This window comes from Giraffa tippelskirchi, chromosome 11, assembly GCF_054371585.1.
Source record: "Giraffa tippelskirchi isolate mGirTip1 chromosome 11, T2T-mGirTip1v1.2.pri, whole genome shotgun sequence".
In the NCBI taxonomy this organism is placed as follows: Eukaryota; Metazoa; Chordata; class Mammalia; order Artiodactyla; family Giraffidae; genus Giraffa; species Giraffa tippelskirchi.
The window spans coordinates 146217496-146234335 of record NC_137285.1 but is presented as its reverse complement, the minus strand read 5'-3'; the positions used below and the strand labels follow the sequence as shown (position 1 = coordinate 146234335).

At 44.4% G+C, this 16840-nt stretch overlaps 1 protein-coding gene across 16 annotated transcripts in view; it reads left to right on the top strand.

Moving 5' to 3' along the window:
• The window catches only part of AMBRA1 (autophagy and beclin 1 regulator 1), a 168093-nt gene that overhangs the window by 25289 nt on the left and 125964 nt on the right, over window positions 1-16840 (top strand). For 8 of the 16 annotated variants that reach the window (XR_014068241.1, XR_014068239.1, XR_014068240.1 and 5 more), the window contains exons 2-7: window positions 3883-4136; window positions 4521-4579; window positions 5091-5274; window positions 5877-6049; window positions 7028-7094; window positions 7649-9102. Coding sequence is in view for 11 of the 16 variants with exons in the window: in XM_081538468.1 (XP_081394594.1) it covers window positions 4002-4136; window positions 4521-4579; window positions 5091-5274; window positions 5877-6049; window positions 7028-7094; window positions 7649-9102 (2072 nt within the window). In the remaining 5 variants the exon portion in view is untranslated. Of the gene's footprint in view, window positions 1-1484; window positions 1594-3882; window positions 4137-4520; window positions 4580-5090; window positions 5275-5876; window positions 6050-7027; window positions 7095-7648; window positions 9103-16840 lie in introns of all 16 variants that reach the window. The other 8 variants (XR_014068243.1, XR_014068242.1, XM_081538478.1 and 5 more) reach the window with 2 other exon arrangements.

The following is a 16840-nucleotide window of genomic DNA, read 5'->3' as shown; positions in this document are numbered from 1 at the left end:
TAGGTCTCTGTGAAGTGCTAGACAAGCTCCGCGGTAATCCCGAGCTTTAGTATTTGAGTTTTCTTGATAACTGGTATTTGTAGCAGCTCTTCCCTTGTCCTTCTGGTTCTTGTAGGAACTTAAGTTGCATCACAGTTTTCTGAATCATCCGATGTCTGTGACCTATATTTTCTTCTTCCTCTTGAGTTACATGAGGTCAGAAGGTCAGATTTTTTTTAATTTTAGGAATTGGATTGTTGCTGTTTTCACCATGTTATAAGATTGTAAATGGTTTAAATATGTTTCTCTCAAAGTACTTTTAATGTTGCACTATAGGACAACACTGGGTTTCCCTGGTTGCTCAGATGGTAAAGAATCCACCTGCAGTGTGGGAGACCTGGGTTCAATCCCTGGGTGGGGAAGATCCCCTGGAGGAAGGCATGGCAACCCACTCTAGTATTCTCGCCTGGAGAATCCCCACGGACAGAGGAGCCTGGTGGGCTACAGTCCACGGAGTCTCAAAGAGTCGGACACGACTGAGCGAGTAAGCTCAGGACAGCGCTGTTAGGAACCCTCAGAACTCATTTCTGCTGAAGACCTCTAAGTTAGGTAAAAAAATGATTGGCTGTAAGAAAGATTACAGGCTCAGTTAAGGATTAAAGTGGCTGGGAACTGTATTTCTGCCACCCTCCTGGTTAGTAATTATTCAGCTTTGTGGCAGTTTCACTTCCAGACTTTTGGTTTTGAACCATGAGTTGTCACAATCACCAAGGAGATAATTTCCTTTCAGTTAGCTCATCCTTAGTTTATGCGGGAGGTTGGCCTGCACCGTGTTGACACAGTCAGTGTGTACATCCTTACATTTGTGTACTGCTGGCGGATGAGAACTGTCCTCCGAGGATATAGGCTGGAGTTTGTTCCTTAGTCACTCCTGACGAACTTTGTGCCATATGCAACAAGGAACTCAGAGTTACGTCTTTCTGTAGACGCTTTCCGACTTTTTCTATCTTAATGTTCCAAAGAGAAATCTCATTTCAGCACAGGAATAAGTATTTTCCCTTCTGTATTTGGCTGCGTCTTACTGTGTACTTTTTAGATTGCAACCTTTCATGAAATGTAAAGAGTTTATTATTGTTTGACTTTTTACAATAAGCAATTATTACTTTTTAAATTTAAAAAATGAACAGTGGCTTTTCTGATGATGAAGTCACCTATAATCCTACCACCCAAAAAGAACCATGGTTTAATGCTTTTTATAATTTTTTTGTATCATTCTTAAAGATTTTTTTAAAAACAAAATTGAGATCACACTGTATATATATAATTTTGTGTTTTGTCTTTATAATTTAACATTTTCTTCACATCATTAAATATTTTAAGAATAAATTTTGAATAGGTAATTTAAAAAATTAAAATGACATAAACTGGAAGCACTGAGAAGTCCAGCTCCCATCTTTGCCCCTTCAGTCTCTAATAAATGACCATCAGTTTCTCCTCTTTTTCAGAAGGTGGCCTTGCTGTGTATATTGTTCTGCTGCTTGCTTTTTCCCCCTCTGAACAATGTATCTTGGAGATCTTTTGTTATCAGTGTCCAGAGAATCTTCCTTACTATAGGTTAGTCATCTCATCCCCTTTAGATGGGCACTTGGGTTGTCCCTAATTTTTACTATTACAGATAATAAGTAGTAATTAAAGGGAAAAAATTAAGCATTTACTCAACTTCAGTTATTAAGGGAAAATTTTTTCCAAAAGAATACCAGTAATGTAGAAATAATGATGGAATTGGAAAATCAGCATATTCCAGCCCCCAAATGAAATCATTTACGAAGGAATCATCAGTAACTGCTAAACCATTAAGCAAGAGGTTGAAGAGGAGCAGCATATTCACATGGTGCCAAACGTCAGCCACAGGTTGCTTCCTGTAAAGGAGGAAATACACCTTTATGAAGAGCTCCGGCTGTTACAGACTCGACCAAGTGATCATGTTCTGCCAGATGATCAGGTAGTTTAGCAGGTCTCACTGAGTGGAGCAGTCTGAGAATACGATGGACTGCATCGTGAGGTACGTAGGTAGCATCACCCGTGAAGCATTCTTTCCCAAACCTCTCAACCTCCATCTAGTCAGTGTTTACAGGAGGTGTTAGGGATAGAGAGGCAAGCTAAATGGCACGTGAGGAAAGAGTCAGACAGAACCGGGATGGAGCAGTCAACTACGAGTCAACAAGTCAACTGTTCTGGTCTTTTTAGAAAGCTTGTGTTGAAAACAAACCATTAACAAAACCAACCAGAATGAAACTTGGAGACCATTCTAGATTGAAAGAGGCTAAAGAGACATCATCCAGATTCATTTCTTGCGCCTTGATTGGGTTCTGGATTTTTTTTTTTAACACTATTAAAGACACTTTTTGGAGTATTTGGTGTATTAAAGGCACAAATGATGATGGGTGTGGTAATGGTGTTGTAGTTATGAAGCTGGATGTCCTCATTCTTAGGAAATATGCAGTGAGGTATATAGGGTTAAACTGTCTCCATGCCTGCTGAAATGCTTCACAGGAAAATTAAAAATGAGCCTTCTATATTTCTATTGATGGAGACAAATGAGGCAAATTTGACAATGTATTAACAATTCTTGAGTCTAAGGAATGAGCAGTATGTATTTATTCTAGTGTGTTCTCAACTTTTCTATTTGAATTTTTTCATAGCAGAGTTGAAGAAACAGTACCACAATGAATAGCAAGTATATATGTATTTTCAAATTTCTTTAATTTTCACATGTGTGTTTCTTTTGCTGCTAGTTGACATTTTAGTGGAATTTGTGTTTATTTTGTGACAGTTTTATACCGTTAAGGCTTGCAGTGGATGATTAAAAAGGAAATGAAATTTTTTCTTCTCTTTCCTCCTCTATCCTCTATTCTGGAACTTGAGTGGAGATGAGAAAAAGAGAATGAGAAACGTACCTCAAAGTAGTTCTTTGCTCTTGCTTTTAGGTAGGAGATAGAACTGAAGCTAGTACATAAGAACCATAGCTCAAGTAATACCTTTTAAAATCAGTAACCCATCCTTCACTTTGGAGGCTGCCCAAGTGATCAGGAGGGGTCCTAGCAGTTAGGCAAGAAGCATGGCACAGAGCAGGGAGTGCAAATACTGTGTTGTGATTTGTCTTGTTTTTGACAGGGTTTTAGACCTTTTGGTTAGTAGTAAAAGTTCTTAATTGCCTGATAAAAAGAATAACTCCTTTTGACAATGGTCTATTTATTTGTTTTTTAAAGTTCCGTTTATTTATTTGGCTACACTGGGTCTTAGCTGTGGCATATGGGATCTAGTTCGCCAACCAGGGATCAGACCCGAGCCCCTTGCGCTGAGTGTCTGGAATCTTAGCCACTGGACCACCAGAGAAGGCCCGTTCTGTTCTTTAGATATAAGGCTGAGTTATGGAGGATAGAGGAGGAATTTAAGGGTGAAATATTCTTGGACGAAAAGTTACAGGCTGCTAAGTCGCTTCAGTCGTGCCCGACTCTGTGCGACCCCATAGACTACAGCCCACCAGGCTCCCCCATCCCTGGGATTCTCCAGGCAAGAACACTGGAGTGGGTTGCCATTTCCTTCTCCAATGCACAAAAGTGAAAAGTGAAAGTGAAGTCACTCAGTCGTGTCTGACTCATAGCGACCCCATGGACTGCAGCCTACCAGGCTCCTCCGTCCATGGGCTTTTCCAGGCAAGAGGACTGGAGTGAGGTGCCATTGCCTTCTCCGAAAAGTTACAGGAGAAGTGGCTTTTCTGAGAAGGTGTCATTACATATGAAGAGAATAGTACTTTCCTCTTTAAACCAGAGTGGTATTTGAGGTGGGAACTTCCTCTGATTGCGGGATAGATGCTCTTTGACATTAAATGTCTCGCCTTAGATTTCCATGAAGACAGCTTGCAGGGACCTGAATGGCCTCAGCTTAGCTGCTTCCGTGTGCGGGGCTGGTGCTCGCTCCCCCTCTTCCCGCGCCTGCCGTGACGGTGCCTACCGAGCGCCATGAAGGTCGTTCCCGAGAAGAATGCCGTCCGGATTCTCTGGGGGCGAGAACGGGGCACTCGGACCTTTGGAGCTCAGCGACTTCTGCAAGAGCTGGTTGAAGATAAAACCCGGTGTATGAAATGGGAGGGCAAGGTAAGAAAAAGGGTTATTTTTCACATAGGATTTGTAGGGATGACAATAGAGTGAGGCCTTAGAATGAGTTAATGACACAGAGTTGGCACACAGTTTATTTTGTGTAGCAGAATTGATATATCTGTCTTAGGTTTTTTGTTGTTTTGGGGTGTTGTGTTTTTGTTTTTACAAATATGGAAACATTAATGGGCTAGAAATATCTTTTTTCTTTGGAGCTAGATTTCCTGAAGGTAATTTAGATTTATCGCTCTCAATTTGTAGCTTGATCGTTGTCTCCAGTTTTTCAGCTAATACTGTAAATACTAGTCTGTGTAGAATGGTGCTTTTGAGATGGAGTGAGCCATAGTTTATATGTATTTTAACTTTTGTTTGTTTATTTCTCAGAGAGTAGAACTGCCGGATAGTCCACGCTCCACCTTTTTATTGGCCTTCAGCCCAGACAGGTACCTAGTTCTTACCTAAACTTTACCTGAGACTTGCGGTAGTGTTGGTTTCTGTGTATTTTGCCAAGCTTCATCCAAGTGAAATCCCTAAAGACTCTTTGAGGCACTGAAGGAACAGAACTTTGCCAGTGTTTTCAGAAAGGGGGGAAATAGATGACCAGTGCTGACCATTAAAATACTGGGAGTAAGCAAAGGAACCTGTGAACATCGATGATCAAAACTTGGAAAGTTTCTCAATCCTTTGCCTGTGTGATATAGGCCACTAATAGCATGATAATTTTCCCTGCTGGAAAAAGTATTCTCTGAAGGGATTATGTGTCATTTGGGGACAGTATGAAGAAGCCAAAAGCTTTTAAAGATGAGAATGTTTCTCTTGTTAGTAAAGCCCAAGGTGTGGTTTTTTCCATGTTGGGATGGGGAATGAGCATCAATTTTCTCTGTTGTCCAAAGCTGCTAGTTTGTTAAGCCTCCCGCGTGTTGCACATTGACTTCCTCCTCGTTGATTCCCTAGGACTCTCTTGGCTTCCACTCATGTGAACCATAACATCTATATCACGGAAGTGAAGACGGGCAGGTGTGTTCACTCTCTGATTGGACACCGCCGCACTCCGTGGTGCGTCACTTTTCACCCCACCATCTCAGGCCTTATCGCTTCTGGCTGCCTAGATGGGGAAGTTCGGATCTGGGATTTACACGTAAGTGTTTCCTTTTCTTTGCTACCCTAGATGCAGAGACTTGCATTCTTGACTCTGAAGGAGAGACTAGCCATGTTCCAGGACCGGATCTGAGTACTTAGTAGTTATTGCTTACTTACTGAGAGGGAGTCTAGCCCACAGTGCTCCACGTCAAGATGAACACCCTGTTTAACTATCTGCCCATTGTGGCAAGGTACAGGACTTGCTGAGACGTCTTCAGGATGGATTTCTCTTTCCTTAGATCAAGGATTGTACTGTTATTCAGATCACTATTGTCAAAGCAGTGTGCTCCTTGTCCTGGAGACTGGCTAGTGGGTTGTTGTGTACCATGTTAGGCACCAAAGCTTGAGTTTTCACAGACTATAGAAACAGGTGCTCATTGCTTATAGATTGTAAATGACAGAACTGAACTGACAGTAATGTTTTTCTAGTAAATTTGGTGACACTGCCACATCACTGGTTTTGTATCTGGTTTTCAGAAGACATATTTAAAGTAGACCCTACAAGTAGTCATTTTACCCTACCTGGACCCTTTTTTTGAAATTGACTTAGTTCACTGGCAGCTTGTAACTTGAGAATGTCTGGGATTTGTTCATTCACAGGGTGGCAGTGAAAGCTGGTTCACGGATAGCAACAATGCCATTGCCTCCCTGGCTTTCCACCCCACGGCTCAGCTCCTGCTGATTGCCACCATCAACGAGATCCACTTCTGGGACTGGAGTCGCCGGGAACCCTTTGCCGTGGTGAAGACAGCTAGCGAGATGGAACGGGTCCGGTGAGCGCTCTGGGCACCAGCAGTGTCTGGCATAGGATTAACATGCGGAGAACCTTTAACGGTGCTTTCGCCCCAAGAGACAGATTGTTATCTCTGTATTATCCCAGCTCAGGGCAGGGTGTTATCCCTGTGGCTTTTCATACTTCTTAAGCCATGGGCCAATCGGCCAGGAAGCGGTGCGTGTTGTTCGTTTCAGCTGTTCCTTATTGGCCTCATCTTCAGGTTTTTGCAGATGAAGGCTTTTAGAATATTTTTTAGGTTCAAAGCTATCTGGTTTGGGATAAAGGCTTTTTTCTTTTTTTTTTTGAACCTTAAAAGGTGTTCAGGTGGTGGGTAGCTTAGTGAGTAAATTGCTCATCCCTGGTTTTCTGTTAATCAAAATGGAAAGTGGAGAAGTAGATATGTATCAAGTCTGCTAATATTTACATATGCAGCCTTCAAAGTCAGTGCACATACTGCCTGAATTAAAGTTGATGCGTTGTTTTCCTTTGGTCCTCTTGGTGTTGCCACTGGATCTTCACTGATTTTCTGGCCTCGGGTGGGTCGCTTGACACTGGGACTGTTCCTTGTCACCAGCCCTCATGCTTCTTGCAGTGTATCCGCTGTGTGAGGGGAGCCGCGAACCTGTGGCAGAGTATGGCAGCGTCCCCTGCTTTACCATTATGATGGGCTCTTGGCCGTGAGCAGCTATGTGCTTAATGTAGCTGCTTCCTGGGATGGAAGCCCAGGGGTGTTCTTGAAATTATTTTTGTGCAATGTATTCCCTTATTCTGGCAGGTGTGAGGACGCAACAAGAAGTAGTGAGCTTTATTATTTTAATCGGTTTGAAAGTTTTGGAAGTCTCTAGCATTAGGTGGATGCCTGGGTAAATCCCACAGTTGTCTGTAACGATTGCTAGAGATTTTCTCACGGCTTTCCTTTCCTTGGTTAACAGAATTTCTCTCTCCGTGTCTCTGTCCGTCTCTTCTGTGTTTTCAGTCTGGTGAGATTTGATCCTCTTGGACACTACTTACTCACAGCAATTGTTAACCCCTCTAATCAGCAGGTAAGTTAGTCAGCAGGTCCAGCTCCATCTAAACTGTGGGTTATTTTCTGAAGTAGTGCTTGGATTCTGATGGTATTGGACTTTAATTTCAACGTCCAAGTGTTTCTTTCCAGTCAAGATTTAAAACTAGCCACAGACCATATTCAAAGTTAGAGCTGTAGGTCTTGACTGGGGAGTCCATTCCAAAACCCCCGAGTGATCGTCCCAGTAGAAATAACCAGACTGCGTCGGATAACTTTCGTTCAGGTGCCTTTGGCTGGTTGACGTCTTGCTTCCCCTCACAGCCTCTGTGTCGTGGAAATGCCTATTGTAAGAGAGCTGGGTTGCCAGCTGAACTCGTTGAGAAATGTTGCTAGTTGCAAGTGAATGATTTAATACCATATGATGATTCCGAATCTGGACCCAGTTAGTTCTCATTGCTTCAAGGGTGGCCTTGTTGCCTCTCTAGAATGAGTGTTGTCCTTGGATGATTATCAGTAAATTCTCTGGATTTACCTGGAAGTTCTACCTAACTGCCTGGCTCTGCCCCTGCCCCACCTTGGTCCACGTTGCAGGGTGATGACGAACCAGAGATCCCCATAGACGGAACAGAACTGTCGCACTACCGTCAGCGGGCCCTCCTGCAATCTCAGCCAGTGCGCCGGACGCCTCTCCTCCACAATTTCCTGCACATGCTGTCCTCCCGCTCCTCTTGCATCCAGGTGGGAGAGCAAAGCACAGTGCAAGATCCTGCCACCCCCTCACCCCCACCGCCTCCCCCTCCGCCCTCCACGGAGCGCCCCAGGACTTCCGCTTACATCCGGCTCCGACAGCGGGTCAGTTACCCCACAGCCGAGTGCTGCCAGCACCTTGGGATCCTGTGCCTTTGCAGCCGCTGCTCGGGCACTCCAGTTCCTTCCCTCTTGCCACACCAGGACAGTGTCCCCCCTGCTTCTGCCAGGGCTACTACCCCTTCCTTTTCTTTTGTACAGACCGAGCCCTTCCACTCCCCGGAGCAGGCCTCATCAGCGCCGCATGACCCGGGCCTCCTGAGCCGGCCGTCTGCCTTCAGTACAGTCCAGAGCAGCACTGCCGGCAACACGCTCCGCAACCTCAGCCTGGGTCCCCCCCGGCGCTCCCTGGGAGGCCCTCTGTCTGGCCACCCTTCCAGGTACCACCGGGACATAGCCCCCGGGCTGACGGGATCCGAGTGGACCCGGACCGTGCTCAGTCTGAACTCTCGCTCCGAGGCGGAGTCCATGCCCCCGCCCAGGACCAGTGCCTCTTCGGTGAGTCTGCTCTCTGTGCTGCGACAGCAGGAAGGTGGCTCTCAAGCCTCTGTGTACACTTCAGCCACAGAAGGGAGGGGTTTTCCAGCCTCGGGGTTGGCATCTGAGTCAGATGGAGGGAACGGCTCCAGCCAAAACAACTCGGGCAGCATCCGCCACGAGCTTCAGTGTGACCTGAGACGCTTCTTTCTGGAGTATGACCGGCTTCAGGAGCTGGACCAGAGCCTCAGCGGGGAAGCCCCCCAGGCCCAACAGGCCCAGGAAATGCTCAACAATAACCTTGAATCTGAGAGGCCAGGGCCGTCCCACCAGCCCACCCCGCACAGCAGCGAGAACAACTCCAACCTGTCCCGGGGCCACCTGAACCGCTGCCGCGCTTGCCACAACCTGCTGACCTTCAACAGCGACACCCTGCGCTGGGAAAGAAGCACACCTAACTACTCCTCTGGCGAGGCCAGCTCCTCCTGGCAGGTCCCCGGTACCTTTGAGGGCATGGCCGCGAGTGGCAGCCAGCTGCCCCCGCTCGAGCGGACTGAGGGCCAGACGGCCAGCTCCAGCAGGCTGGAGTTAGGCAGCTCTGCTAGCCCGCAGGAGGAGAGGACTGTGGGGGTGGCCTTCAACCAGGAGACAGGCCACTGGGAACGCATTTACACCCAGGCCAGCCGATCTGGAACTGTGTCACAGGAGGCCTTACATCAGGATCTGCCTGAGGAGAGCTCCGAGGAGGATTCTCTCAGGAGGTAAGCAGGTGCTTCCCTGTCTCCTCCCACTTCCCTTCCTTTTCTCCTGATACCTCTTCCTTCAGCCCTGTGGGTCTTGGTGGCTGGATCTGGAGCATCTGGGACCCACGCATCTGGTTCTGACCTCCCTAGCTTCCATTGCATCTTCGTGGAAAATCTTGCTGTGGTGGCAGGCAGAAAGAGGATAAGGCCTGGCAGCCTGAGTCCAGTGACTCTGGCTTGGCTCACGTGACATTTAGCCTTAAAGGAGTGTTGTGGGTGAGGTTAGAGAGGCGTGAGGAGGTAGAACCACGAACTTCCTCCGCTCTGCTTTTTGGCCTCCTTAAAGGATTGTCTGTGCAGGGCTGGTTATCGTTAAACAACACGATATCCCAGAGAGGCTAGGGGAAAAAAAAATCATAATAGTAAAAGAGAACCGCACTTGGGACAGATTAGTGTATTGGGTCTTTGTATTGCTTTGGACAAATTCTTAAACCTCATCTTTTGGAACGTTGCAACTTGACAAAAGGAAAAGAAAATAGTATATATATAGAGGACTATTTTTTTTCTGTAGCTATATATATATATATACATATATATTTTGGACAGTAAGTTACTTAAGATTTTTTGAGTAGATCTTCCAGAGGGACATCACCTGCAGGTGGGGAAGAAGAGATTCATAGAAGGAATGCCTCTCTGTACTTGGCTTGGCATCCCAGGCAGCTCTTTCATGGAAGACACAGCGTGGGTGTAGTTGATCGCCCACCGCGTGTTCCGTGTATGGCTGCGTGTGCCTCTATCTTGATTTATTAGGGACTTCTTTCTGTAATTCTGTAAAGGTCAGATCTAGCGTAATCACCGACTCCCAGAATATGCCTATTGGATTCAAGCAGCATATTTCTCTGCATTGCATCCTCTGTTGAAGCAACTGAAATTTCTCTGACATAAGCTTCTAACAAGGGTGGGAATATGGATTGTGCACATCATGTACTTGTTATTTTGGGAGGATGCTTTAGAGAGTTAGTTGCCCAGTTAATAAGTCTTATTGAATTACATTTTTTTTTTCCCTAGCACTGTGCTGGGCACTGTCAGGAATACAAAAGAAGCTTCGTACCTGGTCTTTGCCCACTGGCAGTATAGTGTTGTTGTAGAGGCAAGACTTATTTACATGTAATTATATAAAAAATGTAAATGAGCCAAATGCTTCATTGTATGGTACTGAGACTCAGTGTAGTCTAATTTCAGAGAGAGGGAAGTATCATCAAAGAAGGCGTTGTGAAATCAAGCCTTGAAAGAAGGGTAGGTTCTGGAAAGGGAAAGACCTTTTTATTTTAGGGGAATAGCACATGCTGAGGAAGGGAAGAGTGTGGTGAATTCTAGATAAAAGCGGTTACTTAAGGGCAGTTACTCTCTGAGAACACAGACTTGGTCATGATATGAAAGATAGATGAAATGACTGAGGCTGATACTGTGCCCGTATGGTTGAGGCTAGTTCTGGATTAACATCTCCTACATTGCCGTCTTTGTAATATTTTGTTTTGTATAATGACCCCTATCAGGAGCCCCTGTTCTTTTTGTCAAGAGGTAAGATGGAGAAGGAAACGGCAACCCACTCCAGTGTCCTTGCCTAGAAAATCCCATGAACAGAGGAGCCTGGTGGGCTACAGTCCATGGGGTCGCAGAGTCAGGCACGACTGAGCTTCTGAGCACACGAGATGGTAGCAAGCATAGTGCCTGACGTGTAGTAGACATTCAAGAAGTGTATTTAAAGGTGACCAGAAAGGACTGTCTTCAGTTACTGCTCTGAAAGTCTGCCAGTGCCTGGTGCACTGGCAGCGGTGGGCTCGTGGCTAGCCTTTGTTCATTCTGTTCTAGCAGGACACTCTTCATGCGTGGCTGTGCTGAGAAATACCCGAGTCATTTAAAACAAACTCTACTGTTTGATAATAATTAGAGATACCAGTTACTGAGAGCCTACTCCTGTGTTCTAGCTTTGCATTATTTCTAATTTCTAGAGTAACTCTGTGCAAAGCAGGTAATAAATTTCCCATCTTTAAGTTGAGGAAAGAGAGGCTCGGAGAAGTCAAGTTTCTTGTTAAAGGTCACACAGTAGGTTGCTGAATGGGAATTTGAACTCTGGTGTGCATGAAAAGATTTTCCCAAACTGCTCTCCATGGCGTATTTCTTGAAGTGATAATCTCATTTTTAGGTGAACCATTTTTTGTTTTCTTTCTTTTAATTTTTTGATTACAGAAATCTTCAAACATATAAAAATAGAGAGAAAAGTAGTATAAATGAGCTCCCATAATATGCTTATCACCTGACTCCAGAAATTTTCAACACTTTTGTCTGTACCCTGTACCCTTCCTTTCCATCCAGACATCATGTAATTTTGTTTGAAAATACTCCTATGTGTTTCTACAGCAGTGCTGTCTAATAAAATGTTCTGTATCTGTGCCATCTAGTATAGTATCTACCAGCACATATGGCTGTTGAGCATTTGAAATGTGACAAGTGTGATCTGAGGAACTACATAGGTAGCCACATGTGACTAAAATATTAATAGTCACTTTTTAATAATGTAGGCCATTTAAAACCCTGAAACTATTATTAAGGATTTATCAAAATTTTTTGTAGACAAGAGATAGTATGTATTTGTGGTTTAAATAAAAAGAGTTCAAGCATTTAGAAAATGTATGTTGCAGAAGATGAAACCCCTTGTCATCTTGCTGTAAATAATTATATATATGCTTTTTAAATTCAAAATATACAGATACATGGTCCTCGTTGTAAAATAGTGTATTAATGCAGTGGTTGGATATATTATTTATGGAGTTGCTTCTTTTCAGATGAGCTTGAATGAGATGAGGTGTGTACCATGAGGGTTGACATCCTCCTCAAAAGTAAGGTATATTGTAAAATATTCTAAGTGCACACCCATTAAAGAAGGGCCACCACTTCCTCATGAACTGAGAGCTTGCATTTTGGTGTAAGTCATTGCCATGGAGGTCCCACGGTCTCTGGCTGCCAAGTGGCCCTTGCTGGAGTCTCCCCAGCAGGTGGCACTGTTGCGCTGTTGCTGCCGCTGGGCTGGCAGGGCCGAGAAGGTGTAATTGCCGGGTGCGCACGTCTGCTTGAAGGGAGGGGGCTTCTTCTTCAGCTTTGTAGTAGGAGATAGTCTAAGGAGGCATGTTTTGATCCTTGCCCCTGCTGATACAATCTATAGTGTTTTCAGATAGTGAGAATATGAAGCAAAAGCGTGTATTTCAGTATAGTTCTGTGTTACTTAACAGTGATAACCAGCTCACAGTTTATCTCCTTTTGCCTGTGGGCAGTGGAAAGCGACTCTCTCTGTAGTCTGGACTCCAGATGACAATTTATAACTTGGATGGCAGGCCCTTTGCTTCACCACCAAGAGAAGCTTCTTTGGGGGTCTGATCGCCTTTGAGCTAGCAGGAGAAGATGAGGGTACTGTGGCTCCTTGCAGCAGGAGTCCCTGTGGCCCTGAAAGGCTGGTATTAAGGAAAAGAGAAAATTATTTTAAATGGCATCTTAAAACAGGAGACAATGTAGAGTTTATGTAGCCCAGCCTCTGTCTCTCTCTCTCTGTCTTTTTCTAATTGATGAGGAAGCTTAGATACAGTGAGGGGAAGTGACTTACTGAGGCGCCTGTAGCGAAGATGGGAGTCAGAACTCCTGGGTCCTAAAGAGGGCACTCTTTCCTCCTCTTCATTTGAAATGAATGCTTTCTCCCTCAGTTTTCTCTGTGAGAACCTCTGTTGCTCCTGTAGATCATTGCCTGAGGGGCTCTTCAGTGGACTTTTCTTTGTAAGAAACTGGAGCTCTGATAGCTCATTTGTAATTATTGTCACTGGGTAAAGGTAATCAACATGATGTTTATAAGGGACATGGGAGAAACACTGTTTTAGTTATTTGCCACAGAACTGTGTTGATTAGTTCTTTTATTTATTTAAAAATATATTTTTAAAATTTGTTTTAAAAACATTTTTAGTTTTATTTATCTGGCTGTGCCGGGCCTTAGTTGCTGCACGGGGCATCTTCAGTCTGGAATCTTTAGTTGTAGTATGCAAACACTTAGTTGCAGCACATGGGATCTAGTCCTCTCATCAGGAATTGAACCCAGGCCCGCCTGCGTTGGGGGTGTGGAGTCTTAGCCACTGGACCACAAAGAAGTCCCTTTTTTTTTTTTTTTTTTATAACTTTCTTTATTTATTTTTGGCTGTGCTGGGTCTTCATTGCTGCGTGGGCTTTCTCTAGTTGTGGCAGGCAGGGGCTACTCTCGTTACAGTGCGCAGGCTTCTCATTGCAGTGGCTTCTTTAGCTGCAGAGCTCAGGCCCTAGGGCCCTTGGACTTCAGTGGTTGCAGCTCCCGGGCTCTAGGGAACAGGTTCAGTAGCTGTGGCTCACGGGCTCAGTTGCTCCACAGCACGTGGGATCCTCTCAGATCAGGGATTGAACCCATGTCTCCTGCATTGGCAGGAGAATTCTTTACCGCTGAGCCACCAGGGAAGACCCCCATTTTTTTTTTTTTTTTTGGCTGTACAGCATGTGGGATCTTAGTTCCCTGATCAGGGATCGAACTGGCATCCATTGCATTGGAAGCAGGTGTCGTAACCACTTAACTGCCAGGAAGTCCTCGTTATTCCTTTTAAAGTGATTCCGTTAGGGAAGTTCACTTTTAAAATCTCAACAACTGGGGAATCAGATTTGGGCTAAATCTTCCCTAGCTGAAATTACTGCATTTCTTCTCCAGATAGGTAATAAGGCCTTTTGTTGTTCAGTTGCTCAGTCGCGTCCAACTCTTTGCAACCCCCATGGACTGCAGCATGCCAGGCTTCCCTGTCCTTCACTGTCTCCCAGAATTTGCTCAAATCATATCCATTGAATCGCTGATGCCTTGTCTGAAATATTTACTATTAAATTGTATGTGTTCTGAGAACAGATGTCTTTTGATCTGTACTTTTTCCTTATGATAGATGAAGATTGGGGGAAGACATTCATGGTTATAAGCATAGAATTTGACCCAGACCCTAGAAGGTTAGAATTGAAAGTCTTCATTAGATTTCTGTCTTTTTTTTTTTTTTAAGAATTTTGTGAGGGGATTGCTTTGTTGGAGCAGCCTGAAACCTCTTGAGGCTTCATGAGCCAACAACTTGCTTAACCTCTTAGCCTCTCAGCACTAGTCACATGGAGATTCTCCTTGAAGCTGCAGCAGAATGTCATGAATGGCTATGTTCCTGGGGCTAGTCCTGGGTCCACAAGAGGGAGGAGGCAGATGAGAAATTAGTAAAGTACCCATCTTCTCAGCGTGATTGTAATATATGCAGGGGTCCACCTCAAGTAGTTCTGGCAGGGTTTTATATATCTAAAATCAAGAGTCAGACACGCTTAGCAACTGAACAACAACAGACTCAGCTTATTATTCAGAACCTAACCCAGTGGCCCCTTTTCCTTTGGGAAACCTTCTCTGACTGCCCCAGATAATCACTTTCTCCTCTTTGCTGTTTGTGTCCGGACATAAATCCTTCCTTGTAGTGTTGTGGCCATGACAGCGAGCTCCCTAAAGGCAGTGATTGTGCCTGTATCCCTTACTGTACCTAGAATAGTATATGGCACATAGTAGGTGCTCAATAACTTGAATTCAAGTTGTTGAATTGAAATTACGTTCTCTGTGATTCAGTATGCAGTGTATATCCTTTTTGGCTTTCTTAGTTAAAGGGGGGAAAAAAAGTCATTATATCACATCCTTAGTCTCCTAGAGAGTCGTTGGCTCAGTGAGTGCTTATTGAATAAAGCAAGTGGTGTAACTAGAGTTGTGCATGGTAAAGACACCGTCTATAACTTGAGCTCAGGTGACCTAGAGTTTGTTCTCCGCTCTTGCGCCATTGAGCCATGTCTCTAGCCTGGTGTTGCCTGTGCTGGGGCCTGTTGTCAGTCTTACGCGCCTGGTCCACTGTCCTTCATACTGGCCTGCGCCGACATCCCCAGGCCTGCACACTCGGCACAGTACTCGAGTCCCTCCTGAGCCCGTGTTGTTGGCCTTCGGCTCGGCATCTCAGTGATGTTAGTGTCTCCGCCCGTCAGTGCTTGTGTTTGGTTTTTCTCCTTAAATACTCTCTGCAGTCTCAGTGATGGAATACTTGATCTGATAAAGTTCAAATTAGATGTGAATAAGCCAAATTAGATGTGAAGGCGCTGTTTCCCATTTTTGCTTTCTCTTAGTTTTCTGTGGGAAGCTTGCACTGGATTTGCTTGGAAGTTGGATGTTTGGGGATTGAGGAAAATGAGTTCTCTCATCTTTTTTTTTTTTTTCTGTTTGTTTTGGGGGGGTCTGAGCATTGTTAAACTGAATCTTTTTGTTTAGTTTTGAAATGTCTTTAGGTTTTGTGTTGTTTCCTGGGGGCAGAGTCCTTATATTAAGAAAGAGTTTTGCTTTACCTCTGTGATTATGCCCCTAAAAATTTGGTGGACTTGTTGTCTTTGATAGTCAAAATAAGCCCTTCCTGACTTTTGAGTTTTTACTCAGAAGTTTTGGATTTGAGGAGAAAGAATAGAGGAGAATTCTTCACCAAGGGAGTTTAATATCTGAATGGGCAAATCTTGACTTGGTCCTTCCGGGAAAAGAGAACCAGGTATTGAGAAATCAAAAAAGCTGGTGGTGGAATTAAGCAGCTTAGTTTTAAGAGAGTAAGGGAAGCTAGGGGAAGATAAACTCAGGCCCTAAAGGAGGAGGCTCCTATGAGGGAGTGTGGGTCTTTTTATGTAACCCTGGGTTGGTGAAATAATTACTCAGGTCAGTTTGTTCATTCATAAATTGACAAATATTTGCTAAGTACTTGCAGGGTGTACTATATAGTATTTAAACACCAGCATCAAGTCTCTTATTCTAATGGGAGAAAGAAAATAAACACATAAATAAGATACCTAGTATACCAGGTGGTGGTACATTCTATGGAGAAAAATATTTTAAAATGTAGGGGTTTCTCGGGTGGAAGTTTTCAGTGTTAAATAGGGTCATCAGAGGAAGTCTGGTGACATTGGAGCAGACACCTCTTCCTTCAGGCAAGCAAGGGAGTAACCTCTGTAGAGATGGGGGCAAGGACGTTCTCGGCAGAGAAGGGCAAGTCAAATTCCCTGAAATGCTTGGCTAGAGCACAGCAAAGGATGGCGTGATGGAAGATGAAGTTAGAGAGGTCATGGGGACCAGATCATGCGGGCCTTCTAAGCCATTTAAGGGATTTTACGTCTTACTCGGAGAGATTTGGGAAGCCTTGGGAAGTGGAGTTGCATGATCTTATATTTTAAAAGGATCACTGTGGCTGCTGACTGATAATAGGCTGAAGAGGCTCTGCTAAATGAGGTAAATTAAAGTTAGGCCAACAGCACACACTTTGGACTAATTTGTGTCTGGATTCTGTGGTGAAAACCTGAAGGTGGGAGTCAGTGATTGTGTCAGAATCAGAAGGACCTTAAATGTTTGGATGAGAGTTGCCAAAGAAATAAAGAAATAAAGCCTCTTGGCAGGCATATTATCTGCAACGCCTCACCCCCATTCCCCAACCATGACAGCATGTTATTAAAATTGAGAAAGAGAGAGCCTGAAAACTTCATAGTGAGCAAGAGATCATAAATGGAAATTGTGAGATGCCTGTTGTTTTTTTTTTTTTCCTGCTCACAAAACTAATACGAATTCGTTTGTAACAATTCAAACATAGAAACGTGTGATTTATCTATCTAT